A 25,025-nucleotide genomic window follows, 5' to 3' on the forward strand; every position below is an offset into this window, starting at 1 on the left:
TTTCAATTTTAGCAAAACCCTCAAATTAATTACCCCCAAACCTTGATTGCACTATTCAATTCAATTCGAAATAGTCAAGAGAGAGGGAAAATGCAAAATTAGGCCCCATGATGACGTCATTCGTCAAACAGGTGGAAGTTTTAAAAGTTTGAGAAAAAACTAGGTGGTAATTTATATATATATATAAAATAAAAAATAAAAAAACAAAAAAATAAAAAACCTGGTAATTCCAATTTTGTCTACTAAAGATGGTGGTAATTATCAAATTTTATCAATATGAATATATATGCAGTACACACAAGTTAGGATCAAAGATGGATTCAACTTCTTTAAAGTTGTTGCGCTACATGTACATCAACAACCCAATATTAGTAGCAGATTCAAGTTTATGCCGATTGTTCTAATTCTTCTAGGAAAAATAAGTTACAACCCCTTAAAGCGCACAAGGATAGAAGCTAGCAATCTAGCATATTCAGAGGAAAGAAAAGCACTACCTGGTAAATGTCAAAGGATGTGAATTCCTTATTTTTACTGTATTTCTGGATACAAAACTGTAGGGGGGGTGGGGGGGGGGGGGATGAACGGGGAGAAAATAGTAGGTTCCCACACAAATGCAAAGATATGATATTAATCAAGAAGGGATAGAGATCCCTCTCCTTTTCTCGAAAAATTCTCTTTTAAAAGTTTGATCAGTACACACGACTAACACGGGTGCAGGAATAGGATACCCTGCGCTTCTACAAACATGATGCTCTGTATATAACATTGAAAAGAAAAAAAATATGCTTACATATAAGCAAATCGTCCTAATTACAAATAAAATATAAGAAAAAGGCGACGATTGCTTATTGTCACAGCAATATATCAACTATACTCATCTATCCAAAACACAAATAAAGTTCATTGATGGGTGAGCAGACAGTACACACTAACCCAGCTTCCTTGTAAAAATACAAAATGTACAGGCTGATTGCAAGTTCCCAAACAATTCAGTAACGAATAGGTCATTACGTTAGATGTTTGCAGTTACTTCCCGTATCTCATCCAAGCCAATAGTCTGCGAGAAATTTGTGGTTAAATTGCAGTGATGGTTAAATATCCTGGGAAATATAGGGAAGAAATCAAATGCAATAATGATAATGTCTCAGTAATATCAAGTAGAAATTACCTGATCCTTGCCTGCAAAATCATTCTCTGGGGTCAAGAAAAGCATGCAGTGGCACTCCTTCCTGTCAATTCAATATATGTTTCATCAATATATGGACAAAATATTCAATCAATCAATCAATCAATCAAAGCCTTAATCCCAAAAGTGGGGTCGGCTAACATGAACCAAATTTGATTATTCCGTGTAGTCATCAACATAAATCTTTCTCCTCCATCCCTTACGATCCAAAACTTCATCCTCACGTAAATCCATGCACTTCATATCCTTCCTCACTCCTTCCAACCAAGTCATCTTTGGTCTTCCTCTTCCTCGTTTAATCCCTCCATGGTCCCACTCTTCCACTCTTCGCACCGGTGCACCCTCGGGTCTCCGTCTTACATGTCCAAACCAACGCAGACGATTTTCCCTTAATTTATCTACAATGCCCGCCACACCTACTTTCTTGCGAATAACCTCATTTCTGATTCTATCTCTTAAAGTGTTTCCACACATCCACCTTAACATGCGCATTTCCGTAACCTCCATCTTTTTAATATGCTCTTTCTTAGAAGCCCAACATTCTGTACCATAGAGCAACACTGGTCTTATGGCAGTCCTGTAGAATTTTCCCTTCAACTTTAAGGGAATGCTGCGGTCGCATAACACTCCCGTGGCCGCTCTCCATTTAAGCCACCCTGACTTAATCCTGTGGGTCACGTCTTGATCAATGTCACCATTCTTCTGGATGATCGACCCTAGGTACTTAAAACATTCACTCATGGTCAAATCCTTTCCATCCAAACTCACCACTTCATTGCTTGTCCCCCTCTGAGTGCCAAAACGACATACCAAATATTCAGTCTTACTCCGACTTAGCTTAAACCCTCTAGATTCCAACCTTTGCCTCCATTGCTCCAACTTGACATTAACCCCATCCTTAGTCTCATCCACCAAAACGATATCATCTGCGAACAGCATACACCATGGAACCTCATCTTGAATTGGTCTAGTTAATTCATCTAGAACCGTTGCAAAAAGAAAAGGGCTTAATGCAGACCCTTGATGCAATCCGATTGTAATAGGGAAATCTTTTGTCAACCCTCCGCATGTCCTCACATTTGTTGACACATCCCGATACATATCCTTAACTAGGTCTACATACCTTCGTGGGATACCTTTCTTCAACATTGCCCACCAAAGTATCTCTCTTGGCACCTTGTCATATGCCTTCTCTAAATCAATAAAGACCATATGAAGATCTTTCTTCTTTACCCTATAAAACTCCATCATTTGTCTTATCAAATGGATTGCCTCCATAGTAGATCTCCCAGGCATAAAACCAAATTGGTTATCTGAAATGCTTGTGCATGCCCTCAACCTTTGTTCAATCACCCTTTCCCACAACTTCATAGTATGACTCATAAGCTTAATTCCTCGATAGTTAGAACAATCTTGAGCGTCTCCTTTGTTTTTATAAACCGGGACCAAGGTGCTCTTCCTCCAATCTTGTGGGATCCTTGTAGCCGTCCATATCTTGTTGAAAAGGTTTGTTAACCAATCAATACCAATCTTACCCAAACACCTCCACACCTCTATCGGTACCCCATCAGGGCCAACCGCCTTCTTAGGTTTCATCTTCCTCAGTGCAATCTCCACCTCTACTCTCCTAATCCTTCGCACATACTCCATGTTGATTTCTTCATCACTCATAGAGGTATCTCCTATCACAACTCCATTACTTCCATTAAATAATTCATCGAAGTACCCCTTCCACCTGTCCTTGATGCCCTCCTCTTGCACTAGGACCATTTGGTTCTTATCTTTGACACACTTCACCATGCCAATATCCTTCCTTGCCTCTTGTCTTCTCTTTGCCATCTTATAAATGATCCTTTCTCCCTCCTTGGAATCAAGCTTTTCATAAACCTCCTGATATGCCTTTTCTTTTGCTTGGCGAACAGCTGCCTTTGCCTTACTCTTAGCCTCCTTATACGCTGCAAAGGTTTCATCACTCCTACATTTTCCTAAGGCTTGATAGCATTCCTTTTTTTGCTTAATTACTGCTTTCACCTCTTCATTCCACCACGAAGTATCTCTCTGTACCGAAGTTCTTCCCCTTACTTCCCCTAAGACCTCTTTGGCCACTCTTAGGAAACAGTTCTTCATTCGTAACCAAGTCATGTCCGGATCCACCTCTCCATCCCAATCCGCTTCTTCAATTACCTTTTCTGTAAAAACCTTAGCTTTTGCATCCCTTAGGGTCCACCATCTTATCCTTGGTTCTTCTTGTCTAACTTTTTTCTTCGCCTTCTCTTTCAGACGAATAGTCATTACCAATAGCCGGTGTTGGGTGACCACACTCTCCCCTGGGATAACCTTACAGTTTATGCAACTTTGTCTATCTATGCTCCTTGTGAGCAGGAAGTCTATTTGAGTTGCATTTGCTCCATTCCGAAAAGTTATCAAGTGTGAATCCCTCTTCTTAAACCAAGTATTAGCCAAAATTAAATCATATGATTGGGCAAAATCCATAATAGCTTCACCACCGGCGTCCCTCTGCCCATACCCAAAGCCTCCATGGACACTCTCATAGCCATCTCGGCTCGCCCCAACGTGCCCATTTAGATCCCCTCCAATATATAACTTCTCTGAGTGGTGGACACCCTGCACCACCTCGTCTAGGTCCTCCCAAAATTGTCGTTTCTCTTCTGCATCTAAACCCACTTGGGGAGCATAAGCACTGATAACATTCACAATCTCCTTGCCACATAGCAACTTCAGCCTTATCAACCTATCGTTCTTCCGATAGACCTCGATCACCTCTTTTGCCAACCTCTCATCGAGAACCACACCAACTCCGTTCCTAGCTCCACCATTCCTTGTTCTGTGGCTCGTTTCTTGCCCAACATACCATACCTTATACCCCAAAACCAAGCCTCGAGCTCCTTCTCCTGTCCATCTTGTCTCTTGGAGGCACATGATGTTCACGCGTCGTCTTTTCATTACTTCTACCAATTCTGCTGATTTTCCCGTAAGAGACCCCACATTCCAAGAACCAATCCGCAAACTAAATTCTTTTCTCCCACGCTCCCTCCTGATCCCAACTCCAAGCCCTTGATTATTTGACACCACAATTGGGCAATATGGCGCGTCGCTTCTGGGCGACGACCTAGCAACCCTTACATACTTATCACTGCACCCGGGTCTGGGAAGTGCAGCGCGTCGCTCAGTAGGGAACGCCCCAATGGCACGCCCTTGCTCATTTGACACCACACTCGGGCAATGTGGCGCGTCGCTTCTGGGCGACGACCTAGCAACCCTTGCATACTTATCACTACACCCGGGTCTAGGAAGTGCAGCGCGTCGCTGAGTAGGGAACGCCCCCACGAAAATATCTGTTTGGCTCATGTCATGGGATGTGACGAAGTTTTATACTGGCTGTCACTGGCCTACCGTAACCCTCCTCCTTTATCCAGGCTTGGGACTGGCAGCGGGAAACCCACTGGCGGAGTTATATGGACAAAATATTGAACTTGAAAAAAATATAATACCTCCAAATTAATTAGCATTCTCCTAAACTTATTTAATTAATGACATGGCATAATTTAACCAAAATACCCTCGAACAGTTGTGTTTGCATCTAAAAAGAACAGTTGATTGACTTGATATTCTGCAGCCAACATTAGACCTTTAAGGGTATATTAAGGTATTAACTCAAAAACCATAACTAGTTTAGGAAAAAAAATAATGTGACAAAACTTTTCTCAAATTTATGTGTCATCCTTAATACTAGTAAAACTGATGATCACTTAACATAGAGATGCAAGAAGGATCCTTAATCTAAGAAGCAAGTAAAATCATCAACACTACCACCATGACCATGATGCCAGCTCTGATAGCAATTATAGTGCAATACTACTCTGCAGTAACAAAGTTACATTATATTGTGCACAGACAATGAGCACATCAAAGTGAAAATGTTTGATAGTATTTCTCTTCAGTAGTTCAGTGACACAATATCCAGTGACAAATAGTTGGAAGTCTCCTGAATCCAACTCCCTTAATCAATAACCACATAATGATACCACAATCTTAAGTACGTATACTTTGCAATGCATGATCATTTCAACAGTAAGCATTTAACATCAAGCCAGCTTCTAACCAGGGTCAAAACTAGGATCTTTAAGTCCAAACAAACTTTCAAGTAACCAACAATCTCTGAGCACATAAAAATTACAGGCAAAAACATAAGTTTTGGATTTCTTTTGTTTTCTTTTCAGAATTCCATGTATATGGGCTATAAATCTGCAATGAAGGGATTACCACTTTAAGGGTATATCACATTGCATCATTGTCAGTATTGAGAGCATAATACGCAGTACACTGGGCATAGAGGAAAGCAACTCTGATTCTAATACAGCGCTGAATCACTTAAGAATTGGCAAAGTTCCTATATTCTCACCAGGATCAAACTAGCTAATTGCACAGGTATTGACAAAAAAGTGGACCCAATGTCCCAAATTTAATTGCCTACCGCTTCAAATCCTGGAATAGTAAAATTACACTAGCCTGGAAAAACTCAAATCACTCTTCTCACTATCCCTTGCCTCTACCTCTTTCACTGCTACTCGATCTCCTACTAGTGTTAGAAAAAGCGCGCCTAAGCAAGGCGATAGGGGTTAAGAGCTTAACTTGGTCTGGGAGAGGCGTTTGTGGTTAGGTGCAAGTTAGGCGCGCGGAGTGCACCTGAGGCGCGAGGTGCACATGAGGTGCATCTGAAGCAAACTTCGGCCAAAATTTTTTAATTGTACATATGGTGCGCCTCACTTCAAAGAGGCGCACCTAGGCACGCAGAACCCCTCTTGCTCGCACCTTGAGCTTTTTCATACATTGCTCCACCAACCACTCCCATGTCTGCATCTGCATTACACCAATCTCTACTGCCTAACTCACATAGACTACATTAGTCTCACATATTTTAAGGTTGATCATTCTCACATTAAGTACATTACAGTGATCTAATCATGAAAAATATTTAACTCGATCTGTCTTCACAAGTACATCAAGAACATTGCATAGTAAGTTTGCAATTAAAAGTTCTTAGCATCACGTTTTGCAGCTAATCTCTCCAAGAGTTTGGTATACTTCAATGAACTTGTGATCTGGCAAGTTTTTAGTTCTAATTCTTTCTAAGAGGATACAGTTAAGATCAATCACAGTCTGCCTATCCTATTTTGACTGGAAAGAAATATAGGGCTCTACCTAGATAATGTTGCACCAGAAATCAAAAGCATTAGACCTTTTACAAATGATAGAAAAAACTTCAGAATTGGGTAAAGACAATGAAGCTGAGACTGTAACTATTGTAATAGCTGTTCCTTATGCATCCAAAAACATCCTACCATGTATTGTTTTTAAACTTGGTTTAACTTAGTTTATGACTATAATGAGCCTCTGCTTGCAAACCTAGTTAAATGTGAAATTCCTGATTGAAAGACTACCTTGTTGTATACTACATAGTGTTTTTAAGGTTCGAGAAAATTATAGTATTAGTGGTTCACTACTTGCCTGTTAGGTGTAATTGTGTTAATCATGTTCCCTACCTCATTAAACTATTAGTATTTTATATCGCGCCAGTATTCAAACTGGAAACAAGTTCTCGGAGATAACTTGGCAATGCTAACAGTAACACCCGTTTATGGTCCAGAGGCAAATCAATGAAATTTATTGAGTCATGTTAGTAAGCACCACTTCGTAATAAACAAACAGCCAAACACGTCTAGAAGGTGTCATGTACATAGTATTGGCTCTTCCTCACAACCTGATAATTCTTGTACACCTTCAACAGTGTAGTATGAGAAAAAATGGTGTTGACGTTGACTGCCATATTGGCAATTTGGTGGGGGGGGGGGGGGGGGGGGGGGATTCCCCTTTCATTTTTAAGATTGTTAGGCATAAGGAATTAGTTGTTCAACTAACGATCAAAGCTCATAGCATTCAACCAAGAAATAACCAAGCACAAGTCGATATATGAATTTTAAAGATTTAATCTGCCACATATGCTTGTTACAAATTTACAATTAGAGGGTATATTGTACAAATGTACAATTTCCCAATAAAAACACTTTTATATTTTATTATATCACTTAAACTCTAAACTAATTTTGGACACACATAGTCGCAAACATGTGAAGCCCAAGGATGCACGGGTACGCCGTAGGGTAGCTGTTTCCCGTACGGGGGACGTATCGGGGACAGGTACGGCCAGATACGTCCCCATGGCGTACCCTCAAAAGGTGGTACGGGAAGCTATTTTGGGGACGGCTGGGAGGAGCTCCGGAAACGTTTCGGGGACGGATCCTCTTGCATTTTGACGTCCCCAATACAAGCCCAACCCATTTGTTAAAAAAAACCCCAATTTTTCTTACAATCCGGTTGATTTTTCAAAACCCTAGAAATTGATAAGCCAAAATTCCTTGGATTACTTGCCGATGACCACCTGCTATGACCCACAAAGCCACGATTTCTCGCCGGCGACCTGTGATCCACTTCCTTCTACTTCTTTTTTTGAAACACTTCTACTTCTATTTCTACTGACTACAGTTTTACTTCTCATTTTTTTAATGTTATTATGTTTTTCATTTTAATGGTTATCTTATTATAGGGCCCCCAATAAGTCAGTAGGTTTGTCGTTTAATTTGTGCTTTGTTATTTTTTTTCTTTTCTTTTTTTTTTTTTAAATGGTAATAATTATATGTGAAAAAAAAAGGTTAAAATTATCTAACTTTCATGTGATTAAAACATTACATTAAAGTGGTTTTTGTTTTAATTTGTTTTGTATGAATTTTTTTTCTATTTTTTTTTTTTTTTTTGAAACTTTTCATGTATTTATATTTTGCTAAATTACTTTTGCCGTATCCATGCCGTACCCGTTTTTTGAAAATTTCATTTTGCCGTATTCCGTCCCCATATCCGTACCCGCTTTTGTCCCCGAATCCGTTTCCGTGCAACCTAGGTGAAGCCAAGTGTCAAGTTTGAGACTTGGCTGCATATCAAAATAATAAAATAATGGAAAAATTGTAAATAACAATCCCAATTTTGCTCCATTTTCTTTTAATAATCCCAACTTTGGAGGTTGTTTTCTTTCTTCAATCCCAATTATCGATTACCTGTTGAATTTTTTATTTTTTTTATTTTTTTATTTCTTTAAAATAACACATTACAATTTCATGTGTTAAAAAAAAAAAAAAACCCAACCAAACCCACATCTACCAATCAGCCACCCAAACTTTGACGTCGGCCGACTGTCCCCACCCAGCTGTGGCTGGATCGCTAATCACACTCCCTCTACGCCGGTTTCCCTGCCCCCCACGCTGGTGATGCGACCCACTCCTCACTGCCCTCCTTCCGTCCTTTTCCAACTTTCCCCCACCATTGAAGACAATGCTTTTTAATTTTTGCTTACTTTTGCAGCAAATTAACAAATACTAAATAATCTACAAGTATAACAAGCAGACATCAAAATCACAGAAAATGCAACATATTGACACACAAATTCACGAAAAAATAATCTGAAAACAAAGAAGCTACAAAACTCATAAAAAATGAAAACCCGCATAGATAAAGTCATAATTAATATAAAAACAGAGAATTTAATTTAATACAAATTGAGAAAAGATGGAAAAGGGTTCTTGCGAGCAACAGGTTGAAGCAAGAGTTTGAATGGAGCAGAAATGGGTTTGTTAATGGTGGTGAGAAATGGAAATTGAGAAGTTTGAATGCCATTCATTTGGGGGCGGCGGTTTGGGGTTTTTGGGAGTCGGGGAGGGGTTTGCTTGGTGGTTGCGTGGTGGTTTTGGGGAGAGGGTAATTGGAGACGCTAGGGGTGGGGGATGGGTGTCGGGCCGACGAGGGATGGACGGGCGGGCTGGCAGTGAGGATGGGGTTAAGGTGGACCAGTGGGAGAAGGGGAGGAGGGCTGATGTTTTTCTGGTTTTTATTTGTTTTTTTTTTTTTTTTTTTGGACTAAATAGGACTTGACATGTGTCAAGTAACCTAATATTATAGGTCATTGACTTTTGTTGACCAGTTTGGGATGGAAGAAAGAAAACACCCCCAAAAGTTGGGATTATTCCAGAATAATCCAAAGTTTGAGATTATTAAAAGAAAATGGAGTAAAGTTCATATTATTATTTACATATTTTCCAATAATATTTCGTAACATTTTCAGTGTAAAATGAAGTGCTAAGTGCCCATACTACAGAAGAGACATGAAAAGTCTAAGAAGATCCAGATGAAGCCATGAAGGTGAAGTGGAAACAAAAGAGATGATGCATGATGGAGCATTAAAAGAGTAGAGGATCTTCATTGGAAAATAAGCAACCTTCTCTTAATTCCTATCTTACGATATTAACTAAATAAGTATCCTATGAAATAAGTTGCAACTTACCTATAGACATGCATAGCTCCATGACATAATAAAAATGGATGATATATATGTGAAGAATTCAATAAAGAACCTCTAATGCAAGGATTCTATCAAGAGATACCATTTAATAAAATAAGTTTCTTGTGAAATATAGTTGCAATTTACCTAGACATGCATAGCTCCATGACATAATAAAATGGATGATAAATATGTGAGGAACTCATTAAAGAACCTCTTAAACAAGGATTTTGTCTAGAGATAAATTTAATAATAATTCCCAAAATTGCAATTGAGACAAGTAACAAAGGAGTTATTTTGGCAAGGAGGTCTTCAATATTCGGAATTCCTATTTGGTGGTTTTTTTTTTTAGTGAACCCCTAGAATTGATTAAGTCTAAGTAGTGCACTAATTATCCTCAAATGAGCTAACCCATGCTTTTGTGGTTCATTATTTAACCTTAATGGCTCTAATTATTAACCTACGTCTAAATTATTTAATCAATGACCACTCTATTGTTCTCCACCCCTATTCCCAAGTTGCAAGTCTACCATCACCGCCTCAATTTCTTCTCCAACAAGCACCACCACTTTTCTCTCCTCCACTCCAACCCTTCTCTCTTTCCTCACCTAGACTCCCCCTAAATTTATGGGTGGGTTTTGGGTGACACAAAGTGAGTTTTCGGAATTGATAGGAACTAGGAGCCTCAAGATTGAAGATTTAATTGCTTTCTATAAATTCTGTTCATCCATCAATCCAAAAGTTACGCATGGATAATAGAATTGGGTTTTTATTTCCTTAAATAAATGTGCACGAATTGTTTTCATATTTAGGTTATACGTGGGTTTAGGAATTAATTTTAAAAAATCTAATATTTATCTTGTTTAAGATATTAATTAAGATTTCTAGATTAATTAGGATCGTTTGAAAATCCTAATAGGCATGGAATGTATGCCTTTAAATTGGGTTGATTTCATTAATGAAATTCAATTTTGCAATATTAAACATTTGATTTTTGTGAATTGATTAACTATTCACGAGAAGGCATAAGCAATCGTCTGAAGAAACAATTAGTTGTTTGTTATCCTTCGTTAAAAATAATAAGCTCCACATCCCAAATGTAAAGTCACAAAAACAGTCCACCAATCATTACAAATTCACTCGTTTTCAATTTCAAAAAAGTTCAAGAAAAGCTTAAAAAACGAATCGTTTAGTCAAGAACCCATAAAATTAAGATCAATCAGTTCCACAAGTTGATAAAGTCTAAAATTTTGCAGGCAAAAACTAGACAAAAAGTTATCGAAATTGAAAAAAGAATCTCCTCAAAAGCCTTAGTAATGAAGGAGAACTAAGCCAAGTAATTTGACTTGCAAAAGTGTTTTAGCCTTTTAGGCACGATTTCTACCAAATTTTGCACGAACCTTCAATGATTGAACAGTTTCCCTTGCCACACAGCAATAGCAACAGTCATATCAAATTGATGAGAATTTTTCTGGGTTCTTGAGAAAAAGATTCATTCTATAGAATTTTCTTGAAAGTTAGATTGAAAACGAGTGGAAGTGTGACTGAATAATTTGATCATGAGCGATTAGCGGAGAATACATTGAGTGAATTTAACTCAATAAGAAGACCAAGAATATGAATAAGAGTGGAAGTGATAAAAGTATAGAGCATTTGTTGCTCCCGTTCAAGGTGAGTACAAGGTGATCTCAGAAATGTATAGCAGAGGTAGCATCACACTTTCAGGATAACAAGACAGTATTTTTTGGAGGGAGGGATTAAACCAAATACCTGACAACGTCCTAAATTAAACAAGTTCATTAAAACTTTGCCAAATACCGAAGGATAAAAGTAACAGACAGTAATTGTGCATCTCAGTCACTAGACTCAAGAAGCAGAAAGAAAATACGAACTGGTACTGATATACAGAACTCATGAAATTTAATAAGCAATCTGAATAAGTTTGAATCCTTAACTATCTCCAAGAAATTACAGCAAAAATTAGAGAGTTGAAAACTAAAAGCTAAATGAGAAAGAGAAAGAACACTAGAGACTAGACAGATTGAGGGAAAAGTTTCATTGGCAGATAGAGACAGGTCCTTAATAGACAGCCGTAGATTCAACAATTTCATAAAGACCAAGTCATTTACCAGAAGATGAAGGGAATAGATGTTATCATGCATCTCAATTGCTGACTCACTACCTCAATAGCTACCACTTTGCAAAAATCTCAAAAACATAAAGGCAATAGGAAGAGTTTTGGATCATTTAACTGCTTCAAAAGTCAAAAGCCTCTGCTAGAGAACTAATAACATCAGTTAATGTCCTCACATGGCGACATCAGCTCAAAACATCATTGATAGATACTAAAAGCAATATAAATACAAGATGAAGACAATGTAATTTCCCATATTCCAGCAGAGACCAACCACAAAAGACATCACCCAAGATCTTTCATCCAATAAAAGTTTAGTAAGAAGGTAATTGCATTAAGATTTCACAAGTTCCAAAACAATTGGCTTGTATAAAATGTAATGAACAGCTCTCAAGTTACATTGCATATATATTGATAATTTACAGATTATGGTGGGAACTGGGAAGCGACCCATACCTTTCCCTCATGGGCACACACGGACAGTTCCAAAAACCCTGACTAGCTTCAGCTGTCTTGTCATCATAATATCTGAAGAATGTTAGAATACTATTCAATGTTAAATCATCAAAACATCTACAATAAAAGGCGTTGCGTTCCAAATAGATCAAAATATTGCTTACCTGCAAGGGCAAAGTGGAGCACCTAGTGCATCCTTGTGCTCTGCTAATCCCTGTCATATTCAAAACTAAAACCTTTACATAATGGGCTGGCATGGAAATCTAAAGCACTATAGCCCGTAGTTGTCAAGAGTGCATTCGATCAAACAACAAATTTTCTTATATCTTCAATTAAGTTCAGAGAATTTTAAACTATAATAACATCAAGTTAAGTTTAGATAACTTTAGTTTATTTAAAAAATTAGATAGCTTGAGTTTCAAGAAAATCCCAGCAAAATTCAATTAAGTTCTGTGAAACAAACTAAGTTTAGTTCAACTTCAGCTATGTTTACAATACTTTCAGAAATGAAGTTAAAACAACCCACCTTAGGATAGCTTATTGTGTAAGATATATCTCATCAGACATACTGTTTGAGCAAATTAAAGTATTTAATAATGATAATTCTTCCTACTCCCTCCATGTTTTTTTAAGGGTTACAGTTTGACAGGCACATAGTTTAGGCAATTTAATTGATTTAAATAAAATAAGAGGAAAGTGGGGTAGTTGGAGTACTAAAAAATTGTAAAAGAAAGATAGTGGAATTAATAGTTTATTGAAAAGTAATGAATGTGAGAGGAGAGATATAATAAAAAATAAAAAATAAAAAAAGTAGTAGTGGGTTTGGGTGGGGACCATGAGAGGAGAGCGATATAATATTTTAATGTATTTTTTTGCCAAAAAAGAAAGTGTAACACTTATTAAAATAAGACCGGATTTGGTAAGTGTAACACTTAAAAAAACACGAAGGGAGTATCTACTATTCTTCTTTAAAATACAAGAACTTTTTCTTAAAGATCTGTTGGACCTTTTTTTTTTTTTTGTTTTACTTCAAATTTCCCAATTAGATTGTACTACTCTGAATCTTCTGCAATATAATAACATTTTTTCACGCATGTAAGGACATCCTAAAGAGAATAATCTTAAGAGAAAAAAAGGGATTGGGGGATTCATCACTAAATATCAACATATCCGAATGGATGTGTCACAATAAGGCAATCACATAGCCAGAAAGAAACAAAAAATAATAATAAAAATAAATATACCTTGATAACAACAGATGTGACACCTTTATCAACGCAAAAATATGTTCCTGACTTCCGAGCATATTGCTCAGAGAATTTCTGCATTATTTCAACAGACTTGTCTGAAGGTTCCACTGGAGAAAAAGTGGATGTGGTAGAATCAATCAGATGATGCATACTTATGAAAGAAAAAATAGTATCAAGAAATTAATCAATAGTACAAGAAATCTCTAAACATAACCTTGTGGAATCTAGATTGCAGGGTTATGAATTGCAACTGTAGCCACAATCACAGAGAGGTTTTGCATAAAGGATAGTAATTAATCTCATATGAATTATATATTGGTTATAAAAGGTATATCAGCCTATCATCAGCTACATATTAGTCTTGATCAGTTGTAACGAAAAGTATGAGTACCTTGTAATTTAAGAAAAAAACAATTCATCAAGTTCAATAAACCAATATGACTGTGTTGACTTAGAGTCTGCTAGCATATCTAAAAATTGTTTTGAAAGCCTAGCTGGTCATTTTATAACAGTTTATAACATGATTGTTACATTATACTTCTTATTATTCAACTAAAAGGAGATAAGAGAAGAATATATAAGTAAAATAACAAGGAAATAGATCTATATTCCAATACAAGATGCTTAAAATACAAGCACATTACTCTTAATGTTCCTATATATCTCAAAACTAATGTGTACTACAAGTTTAAAAGACAACCACTCTAAGAAATTTTAACTTTACATAAAACAAGTGACAAATGATGTGTGTGAGTAGTGTAGGAAAGTATTCTCTTGCTAACTAGTCCCGGGATGAAGAACAAGATCAACTTGTTATCCACCACAATAATAGAAGTTCATAATTTTACAATGTTAATCTATATATGGGAAAATTTATTTCTAAATGTCCTCAACTTCCATTATTAACCACCACCGAAGTTAGTTTTACATAAATGTCCAAATGATCTAATGTGTTTTTACCAGTCAATCAATGTTTAGGGAGAGGAAGAGTTAATAGAGTTTCTTTTCACAAACTCTTTTTAGAGAATGAGAGAGTGAGAGATACATCAAGCAATTCTTTTGGAGAGCTCCTTCAAGAAAATGAGAGTGTGAATTGAGATTCTTCATTTTTCTGTTCTACAAGTGTCGTCCATTTCCATTTATGTTTTTAAATTATTCATTAGTGATTTTGCACATTGGCCCTTGTCGAAAATTGAATACGAAAATGTAGTTATTTTTCTTCCTATTCCTATCTCAGGGTTAGATTTTTTTTTTTTTATAAAAAAAACACCATGTAAGAGTTAGTTGAAGTTTCTTAATAGGCAGACAGTTAAAATAATTTTTTTGGCTTAAATGGTACAAAACAAAATTCTAAGCGAAAGATAAATGTGTGTATAATCCACTTAAGGTGGTCTCTGTTTAAGTTACACAGATGTCCAAATAATCTTGTCACTCAAGATTTGATTCATGCAAGTAATTCCAACTTGATTGACAAAGTTTATTCAAGATTTACCCAACCAAATATCAAAATGACTTGTTTGTTGAGTCTGCAAGCTAAATTAAACAACAAGGGAATAGGCAACTGCAATTCTACATTTACAAGACGCAAACTCCGTAAAGCTATACTCAGACAAAGATAATGAGGATATAAAATCACAAGACTATAATAAATTAGGTCAATGAAACTTCAAGTCCCTTTTGTAGCAATTATATACACTGCCCATCCTAGACAATGTGAACATTAGACACCATAATTGTAGCCTTCCAACTAAGTAAACCACCATTTCAATCTTAACTTCTAAACAGCCTCTTTCTCAAAATTATGTATGAAAATATATGGATGAAGATATTTTGAAAAAGATTAGCACTCTACTACAAAATTAGACCCAATTTCAATTAATCAAAATATGCTCTCAACATATTTAATCATGATTTATCAGTTTTACACAAGAAATCATACAACAATCAACAACAAAAATAAATGATTGTGACTTGGTAAAAAAAATGCAGCAGAACATCAAGCTATAGCTTCATATGATTAAATTTTAAATCAATACAATCCGAAATTCATACCTAAATCATGAATTTGAGGCAATTATAAGTCAAATCAAATACTTTTAATTGACAATTTAACATTTAAAAAAAAAAAAAAAAAAAGGCAAAATTCAATTGAATCAGGAAGAAGATTGATGATGAATACGAAGTACGAGCATTACCTTTTGAAAGAATGACACATTGTGGACGAGTTATTCGTGTTCGGAGGATTTGGGTAGAAGGAATACTGAAAAAGCTGTAAGAAGTTGAAGCTTGAAGAGCTTTCATGGTGATTTTCGAAATTGACGACAATTGTTTAGTTTTTCTAATTTGACTTGCCGGATTTTTAATGAACTCACGAATGGGTTTTTATTTTCCCCTCTTGAAAAAATGATGAAAAATCAATCGATCAATAATTAATAATTATATACTATAAATTAGGAAATTTTGTCTATAATAACTACCCTAAAGATAGGGTCATTTGTGAACAATTACCCGTTTTTTTTTTTATTTGTTAAGAACTACCCACAAGTTAAGAAAAGTTTGGATAACACTACCCATTAACGTTTTCCGTCCAAAAAAACGTTAATGGGGTCCACTTTTTCCACTTATTAACTCCCCTAATTATCTTCTCTCTCTTCTTTAATTAACTTCCCCTAATTACCTTCTCCCTCTTCCCTAATTAACCTCCCCTAATTACCTTCTCCCTCTTCCCTAATTAACTTCCCCTAAACCCTAGAAATTAAAACCCCCAAATTTAGGCATCCTATCAATTGCAATGGCCAATTAGACATCCTACCAACTGCAATGGCCAATTAGTAATTAAAGTGCAATTGAATTCATTCTCAAAGTCAAAATAAGTGAAACCTAGAACTCAATTAAACCCCTAAATCCTAGAAATCAAAACCCCCAAATTTATTTGAACCCATAAACCCTAATCCGAATCCCTAATTTACACCCTAATTATGTTAATTGCGTTCAATTAAAACTTGTATACAAATACAATAAACAATGAATTAAAAGGAAAGTGTGAAACATTACTTGAATAATTGAGAATTTGTGTTCAATTGATTGAGTATAATCTTTTGGATTATTGAGTGAGAATTTAGAGGAACGAAGTTAATTAGGAAGAAGAGAGAAGGTAATTAGGGGAGTTAATTAAGTGGGAAAAATAAAAAAGTGGGCCCAATAACGTCTTAATTGGACGGAAAACGTTAATGGGTAGTGTTACCCAAACGTTTTGTAACTTGTGGGTATTTCTAAACAAATAAAAAAAATTGGGTAGTTGTTCACAAATGACCCTATGTTTAGGGTAGTTCTAGACAAAATTTCCTAAAAAGTAAAAACACACCTTATCTTATTTTTCGACAGGTCTCTGGCATGGCTGGCCTCACCATGTGGCCAGCTGCCATACCAAAAATAACGGGATTCACTTCCCAAAAATAACGGGATACATTTGACAAAAGTAAAACTAATGCTGACTTGTTAAAAAAGCCCACATTTACACAAATCCCTAAACAAACAGCAGCCGCATTAACATATAAAAATTTACAAAACAAATTTACAGAAAATTCTAACATTTTCTTCCAGATCTTCAAACTCGAAGCTTCCATGGCTGAATCATCAGAAAATTTTCCACCTGAAGAATCAGAAAATTTTCAACCTATGTTAGAAATTTTTCCAGATTCACAAGAAAGTATGGAGGTAGAAGAAATAGGTGATTCATTAATGAATCTCGGTATAGATAACAGAAACAAGAATAATGAATTACCAGGGAACAATCATCTGTTTTTATAAGTAATCATCTATTGAATGCAAGTAATAACAAGTATACTATACAAGTAATTCTTATTATATATAAAAGTAAACTCTATTTTTCTGGGAAATTAACCACTTAGTAACAATACAAGTAACACATACTATACTATGCAAGTAACCCCAATAGAAAATGGCTATCACCCAGTATACTATTCAAGTAACCTCTATTACACATGCAGGTAATCCTCTTACATATAAAAGTAACACAAGTAACCCCTACTGTGAAAACAAATACCCCAGTAAAAAGTACCACCTATTGTAATATACAAGTAACACTACTTTTCATTTGCTTTCTGTCTTGCTTCGTTTTTGGCCAATTTCTCTTTGGCTTTTTCTGCCTTTTCAGCTTAAGCCAAGGCACGAAGTTCTTCTTTATCAATCTCTTCATTAATTATAACCGGTGATTAAGCGCTTAGCATTTGATATTCCGAGGCATTTGGATCGAGTATTCAAGACCCGAAGAGGAAATCCGGATTGGGCCAAAGAATCGGAGCCCAGTCGAAGTCCAAAACATGCCCAAGTGCCCGGGCCCGGCTTAGTATGCTCCCGCCCGAAGGCGCGCCCGGCTGGGCGGGGAAGAGGAGTTCGCGCCCGGTCGGGCGCGAGAGAAGCACTTATAAGAGAAAAGGCAGGCCCGATCGGGCGGCCCTTCGCCCGATCTGGCGCGAGTTTTTTAGATGTGTTGATTCGGCGATTTATTTTAGTTTTAATTAGGAGTAATTGTTTTTGAGATATAAAGACAATTTTAATTCTTTCGATTAGGACCCCTCTTCTCTTAGACTTTCTCTCTCTACTTAGCTTTAGATTAGTTTCTCTCCCTCTACAACTTTGTTCTTAATTCAACTCCTTAATTCTGATTATTTTGGTAACGATTTCTTCTACTTTAATCACAGTTATTTACTTTATTAATTTAACCATGTCTTCTTTAAGTACTTTGTTAAGTTTACATTTAATTATGTGTGAGTAGTTTAATTCTAGGGTTTTGGGAAATCCATAATTAATATGAAGGGATAATTTGTTATTATTGATTATTGATATTGCATGATAATTTCTTATTGAATTGTTTTCACGCTTTATAACAAGATTATGAATCGAGCAGATGTGATTTTCTTGTAAAAGTATAGCAATATTGAATTGATGAATCGAGCATATGTTAATTTTAATTAAAGGCAATTTTCAATAGGAACTTAGATCTAGTAAATTGTGAGAGCCTGTTAGATCTATGTTGATTAATAAATTGTGAGATCCTGTTAATCATGTTATATGTGCAATATTAATTATTGATTGTTATGCTTTATCCCGAAATATTAATTATTGGTGAACCTTTGACCCTAGGCCTTTTATTATTGATTTTTCCTTACTCTTAATCTCCTTAGTTTAGTTCCTTTTAACAACAACAATTTTGGTTACTTAATAGTCTAGATTATATTAATTAATTAGGAATAGAAAGACTTGTTTCTCTGTGGATTCGACCCTACTTCCCTATCTACATAGTTAGTGGATTTAGGTATTATTTTTTATTAGGTGATTACGACTTTAGCCTGTCAAAATTTTGGCGCCGTTGCCGGGGAGACGGTTTTATTTTTATTTCTGTTTGTTTTCTGTAGTCTAGGTTATTTCTTTTTATCTTTGAGAACGGTAGTTCTTTGAGGCAAGTCTCATATTTGCTTTTTAGATCTTTGTTTATGCCCAGGTGTTCAAGAGCAGGTTATATCCCATTCGATCCTGAGATCGAACAGTCTTTCCATAGACAAAAGAATCTTTACAGGCAAATCCTGGCGGGTTCTGGTGATAACAATAATCGCCGAGACCCTCCAACTGATTCTAGCGATTCAGAGGTATCTTCAGATCCAGAATCATAGATGGCGGTACCTACGAAGCTCAGTGATTATTCGCAACCAAAGCTTACAGATTTTCCACACCTTACTCCCACTCCGGCTCTTGATGGGGTACAATTCGAGATTAAACCCCAATTTATCACGATGATAGAAAGGAAGCAATGTAGTGGAGCTAAGGGTGAAGACCCAAATCATCATATTGCAGACTACTGTCAGTATTGTAATACCATCAGGCAAGCTGGGGTCACACATGACCAAATCAGGGAGATTCTCTTTCCTTTCTCTTTATGTGGAAAAGCTAAATTATGGTATAATGGATTAAATAGAACTGAACTTGGTATAACTAACTGGGAGACTCTTGTTTAAAATTTTTATAATAAATATTATCCTGTAGAGAGAACAGATGTACTAAGGAGTGCTATTCAGTACTTTTCCCAAGAGGCCGATGAAACTCTATATGAGGCTTGGGAGAGGTTCAAGGATCTACAGAGAGAATGCCCCGACCATAATCTGGCACAGTGGCAGTTAATCCAAGCCTTTTACAATGGGATTGGAAATTCATCTAGAATAATATTGGATTCTACAGCTAATGGGAGGTTTATGAACCTTAATGTTGATGATACAGGTCAAGTTATTGAAGATATGGCAATACATAATTCCCAATATGGGAATCCCAGAGGCTTTGCTAACAAAGGGAAACATAGTGTCGGCTCTGTATCCTTTTTACAAGCTCAATTAACCTCTATTTGCCAAAAATTAGATAATCTTAGTACTGCAAATGTAGCTAATGTTTCTACAATTAATAATAATGTTAATGAGGCTTTCTGTGAAAATTTTGGAATTTTAGGTCATTGGGAGCAAGATTGCAGGAGTTTCGTGGAGCAAGTCAATGCCTTTCAAGCTTATAGGCAGAATGACCCATACTCCAACACCTACAATCCTGGGTTCCGGAATCATCTATATCTTTCCTACCGAAGCACCAATGTTCAAAATCCGCCACCTCCACAACAATCACAAGCGCCACAACAAATACAGCAGAAATATTACCACCCCAATGATGGCCAGAAGAACTAACCACAACAACCCTCCTCATCTTCCGACCCTGCTTTGGCAGAAATTAGAGCGATGCTGGCTAGTATGCAGAAGCACATGGAGAGTAGAGATGCCCAAATTGATTCGATCATAGCACATAATAAAATTGTAGATAATCAAATTGCGCAGATTTCTGCTACTCTACAAGCCCGTCAACAGGGAGCCCTGCCAGCACAGCCAACCAGGCCTACAGATCAAGTTTTTGCAATTACTCTAAGGAGTGGTTCACACTATGAAGGGCCTCCTATTCCCAGAGATGATGAACCTGTTTTAATGAATAATGCTAATCTTGATTCCATTAAACCTGACAATGTAGCTAATAACCCTGCAGGGCTAAAGAGTAGTACTAATATTTCTGATTATACATTGTAGGGTATGACTCCAGGGAAGGTAGCAGCTCCAGATAAGAGCAGTAATGCTCCAAAGACAGTTACCAAAATTCCATTCCCCAATCGTCACTTGAAAACAAATTTAAATAAGCAGTTTGGTAAGTTTTTGGAGATGGTTAAAGATTTGCAGGTAATAGTTCCCTTCACTGAATTAATTACACAAATTCTTGCATATGCAAAATTCATGAAAGAAATATTGACTAGAAAGAGGTCTATTAGTGAGGTAGAGACAATCGCTTTTACTGCAGAATGTAGTGCCGTACTTCAAAATAAATCTCCACCTAAACTGAAAGATCCGATAGTTTTTCTATCCCTTGTCATATTGGCAATCTAATGATTGATAATGCATTATGTGATTTGGGTGCTAGCGTTAGTGTTATGCCATTGTCTGTGTGTTCCAAGCTAAATATGGATAAATTAAAAGCTACTAATATTACTCTACAAATGGCCGACCGTTCTTTTAAATATCCCTTAGGTGTTTTAGAGGATGGTCCTATTAGAGTAGGTAAATTTTATATACCTGTTGATTTTGTTGTTCTTGATATGGCCGAGGATATGCAAACCCCAATTATTTTGGGTAGACCATTCCTTAATACTGCAGGAGCAATTATAGATGTGAAATGTGGCAAATTGACGCTATTAGTAGGGAACGATAAAATTACTTTCAATCTGAATAATACCCCTAAAAGCCCCATGACAGAGGTGAAGTGTTTTAGTGTTAATGTGGTTCATAATTGTTCTAACAAGCCCCAAGCTCTTGTAAAAGATCCCTTAGAGGCGGTATTTTGTGTTGCATCTTCTACAGATGAAATAGACAAATGGAAAAAGGAAGTTGATGCAATAGAAAGAGCCCTCTACACTGTCGGTCTTGGCTTTGAAGATGAGAAGGTGGAAATAAATAAGCAAGTTGTAGCAATTGAGCTTACAGTAAGTATTCCGCCGGATCGAGTTGAAATTGCTCAATCTAGTGATAATTTGAAGCAACCATCGGTCAAAAAGGGGTCTCTAGTGTGTAGTATTAAAGAACCCCCTGTTCAAGTCAAGGAGGATACACCGGATAAGGTGAATTGGCGTCCCACAGGGTATTTCAGGAAGCCGCGTTGTGTTCTAAACACCGCTTGACCGGGTGAGAAACCACCCAACCAAGCAGTAGGCCAAGGGTGCTAGTTTTTATACTTGGTAAGAGGGTCGTGCGGGGCCTAGATAAACCAGCGCTTTGCGGGAGACAATCCGTATTTTCTTGCTTTTAAGACTAGTTTTTCTTTCTTTTTCTTGTGAGAGGAAAGAGAGGAGGGAGTTTAATAAGTTTATTGAGTTTTTGTATAGGTTTTAAGGAAAAGAGTTGGTTAAAATTTGAAGAAAAGAGAAAAAAAATACCCCCGTACTAAAGTTGTCTCGAGCCCGACCGGGCAAAGCACCGCCCGATCGGGCGCGAGACTAAGGGTTCAAATTCAAGAATTTTCTCCCGACCGGGCGAAGAGCGCCTGACCAGGCGCGAGAATCGACGAAATACGGAGCATTTGATCGCCCGATCGGGCAAAGCCCGCCCAACCGGGCGCGAGAGTCAAAGGAAAATCGAGCGAATTTTTGCCTGACCGGGCGAACGGCGCCCGACCTGGCACGAGAGGACCCCAAATTTGAGAATCAGATCGCCCCACCGGGCATGACTACACCTCTGCTCGGTTTTTCTTCTTCTTCCTTATTTCTTTTCTCATTTCTTTCTCTTTCCACCATTTTTTCTCTCTCTAAATTCTTAAACTCTCTAACTTCTCTCTAAGATCTCTTCTCCATTTCTTATCCAAATTCAATAATTTTTACATATTTGTAACCCTCTCTTCATACTCTACATTCCCATACCAAAATCCCCAAATTCTAATCAGAAAAAAATCTTAACCATTTTTGAAATATGGCATCAAAGAGGTCGAGGACATTTCTAGGGAGGAGTTCTAGCTCAAGTCAACAATACGATCCGGAATTGCAACTTCCGCATAGGCCAACCATCAGAATTGCTACTCCGGATCAAAGAGAACGGCTTGAACGAATCTATGAGCGTGAGGTAATCCCTTCATGGTGGTTACACCGACCTACTCTTGAATCATATGGTTTATTTGATTATATGAAACGTTTTTTGAACGATATAGGGATGAGAATATTTGTAGATATGCACTACGCCACTACCCTACTTATTGTGAATTAACAAATGAATTCCTGTCTTCTTTGTCTGTTGCAAATAGCAAAAATGGTCCGAAATTAATGTTTAGGTTAAATAATAGAAATATTGTTTCAACCTTTGTTGATTTTTGTAAGATTTTTTATTTAAATTCTGAATTACCCAACCAATGGCATGAGAATTATAATATGGAAGATATTTATCATGTTTTGATTGGTTTACCGGCGCTTAACGCCCAACATGCTAATGCCAGACCCATCCATCACCCTGTACCTAAAATCTGGCAAAGATTTGCAGGTGTTTGTTTTTTGGGTAGGAATGAGCCGCACAATGCCCAAACCAATGAATTAGCTGTTATTGGACACTATATGTTTGGGTATGGTAAGCTAAACATTGCTAGATACATTATCTTTCACCTCAGTACACATGCCTCGGCTAGTCACCATGTTACCACACCGATTCGTCTAGGAGGCCTCATCACTAGAATAGCAGTTAAGAAGACCGGGTTTTTTGAGAGTGGACCTCACGGTCTCACTAATTGTGGACCATACACCTACATGATTGCTAGGTACCTACAGGACTTGGGTTGGGTACGTTTGGATAGCCAGAGAGTTCCCCATTGGTGCATTAGGACAGGGTCGGAGCAACCATTACCTATCTTTCCCATTAGGACAGGGTCGGAGCAACCATTACCTATCTTTCCCCTGCCTAATCCCGAGTTGACCGCTTTTCCCCTTGGGCAAGAGTCTTACACGTATGACCTATTAGTTGCCAACGCTAGGGGGCAAGCACCACTAGTTCCACCACCCCAGCCTGAGCCCGAGGTAGTGCTTTCTGATAAGTGACTTTTATGTCACTTTTATGTCACTTTTAGGGTGTTTATTGAGTCGTTTTCCGGCTTATTTTTCAATAATTTAACCCTATTTATCCTTTATTTCTATTTTTCGCTTATTCTCGCCTTTTATCTTTATTTTGAGTATTTTAGTAGTTTTTATTAGTTTTTAGTTTATTTTTGTAGTTTTAGTTAATAATTTCCCGCTTCTCTCATTTTATTTAATTTATTTTCTTTTATTTTCTAGTTTGTTTTATTTTATTATATTTTATTTCATTTTATTTTATTATTTATTTAGTTTTAGCTTTTTATTTTACTTTATTTGTCTTATCTTATTTTATTTTATTTATCTTATTTTATTTTTATTTTATTTTATTTTATTTCGTGGTAATACCCTCGTGTTTTTGGTTGTAGGTGTTCCGGGTTTCAAGTTCAAATCGTGTTCGGGGTCCGAGGTTCGAGGAAAATGCACAATGCTCATCACCTCCTTGTTGCTGCCACCATACCAAACCAGCCCCAGCAACCCACCATAACAGCACCAGCCACCACCAAAACACCACCAATCAACCACCACCAATCCACACCCAATTTAACCCCGTTACCAGCCCACGAACCGCAACAACAGCAGCCCCTGCTCCACCACGCAACTCCAATCAACCCAACAACACCAAATCCGCCAGCAACCAACACCACCTATCAGCCCACCACAACCGCACCAACACTCCACTCCAATCAAGAACCACCTCCGTCAGCCACCAATCAACCACCACCTCCAATCACCTTCCCCTGTTTCCTCACGCAGACCCCAACAGCCTTCATAGCCACCGCCAAAACCGCCATTAATACACCACCAAAATAACTCCAATCAACCACCACATAAAACATCAACCACCTGCGAACCTCCACCATCAATTCTCTCCTGTTTCCACTCGCAACAACAACAATCAGCAACCAATTCACCACCTCACCTCCAACCAATCCCACGCAAACACCACCCACCAATCAGAGAAGCCGCTTCAATCGAACCTCCAAATTCGCCCAACCTAGACTACCGCGGCTGCGCAACCCTGTCAGAAAGCGCGCAATTGGAATCCAAAATCATAGTCGAGGCAGTAGCTTTGCGCGACCTGTGCACGTCTTCTGTGCGAGCGCGCAATTGTGGGTCAATCACGAGCTTTTCACGTGATTTTTAATGAAAATTGGACGGCCACGATAGATGATGATGATGTTGATTTACGGTGGTGATTATGATTGCTGGTGATGAAAGTTTGGAAGCAGCCATTTTCGAAAGGGGAGTTTTGGAAGTCTGATTGTATTTTTCGTGGGTTTGGACGGTTTAGTGGGGTTTTGGGGGTTTTTCCTTTTCCTTTTCATTTTTCCTTTTCATTTTCCTTTTCATTTTCCTTTTATTTTATTTTATTTTTAGTTTTGTTTTTTTTT

The 25,025-nt window shown here is 37.3% G+C and overlaps 1 protein-coding gene and 1 non-coding gene across 2 annotated transcripts; both read right to left on the reverse strand.

The window, feature by feature from the left end:
- Nucleotides 1-622: 622 nt before the first annotated feature.
- LOC145556122 (ferredoxin-thioredoxin reductase catalytic chain, chloroplastic-like) lies at nt 623-15,820 on the reverse strand. Its single transcript, XM_081617787.1, has 6 exons — nt 15,629-15,820; nt 13,428-13,540; nt 12,348-12,397; nt 12,184-12,255; nt 1,169-1,229; nt 623-1,057 (listed from the first exon to the last, which is right to left on the reverse strand). Exons 1-6 carry the CDS (start codon nt 15,732-15,734, stop codon nt 1,013-1,015), a joined length of 447 nt encoding a protein of 148 aa, XP_081473913.1. The 5' UTR covers nt 15,735-15,820; the 3' UTR covers nt 623-1,012.
- A 3,687-nt stretch (nt 15,821-19,507) lies between these two features.
- LOC145557026 (small nucleolar RNA R71) lies at nt 19,508-19,614 on the reverse strand. The gene has a single exon (XR_014092108.1). It is a non-coding gene; the product is annotated as a small nucleolar RNA R71 (small nucleolar RNA).
- Nucleotides 19,615-25,025: the final 5,411 nt, after the last annotated feature.

This window comes from Chenopodium album, chromosome 8, assembly GCF_948465745.1.
Source record: "Chenopodium album chromosome 8, dcCheAlbu1.1, whole genome shotgun sequence".
In the NCBI taxonomy this organism is placed as follows: domain Eukaryota; kingdom Viridiplantae; phylum Streptophyta; class Magnoliopsida; order Caryophyllales; family Amaranthaceae; genus Chenopodium; species Chenopodium album.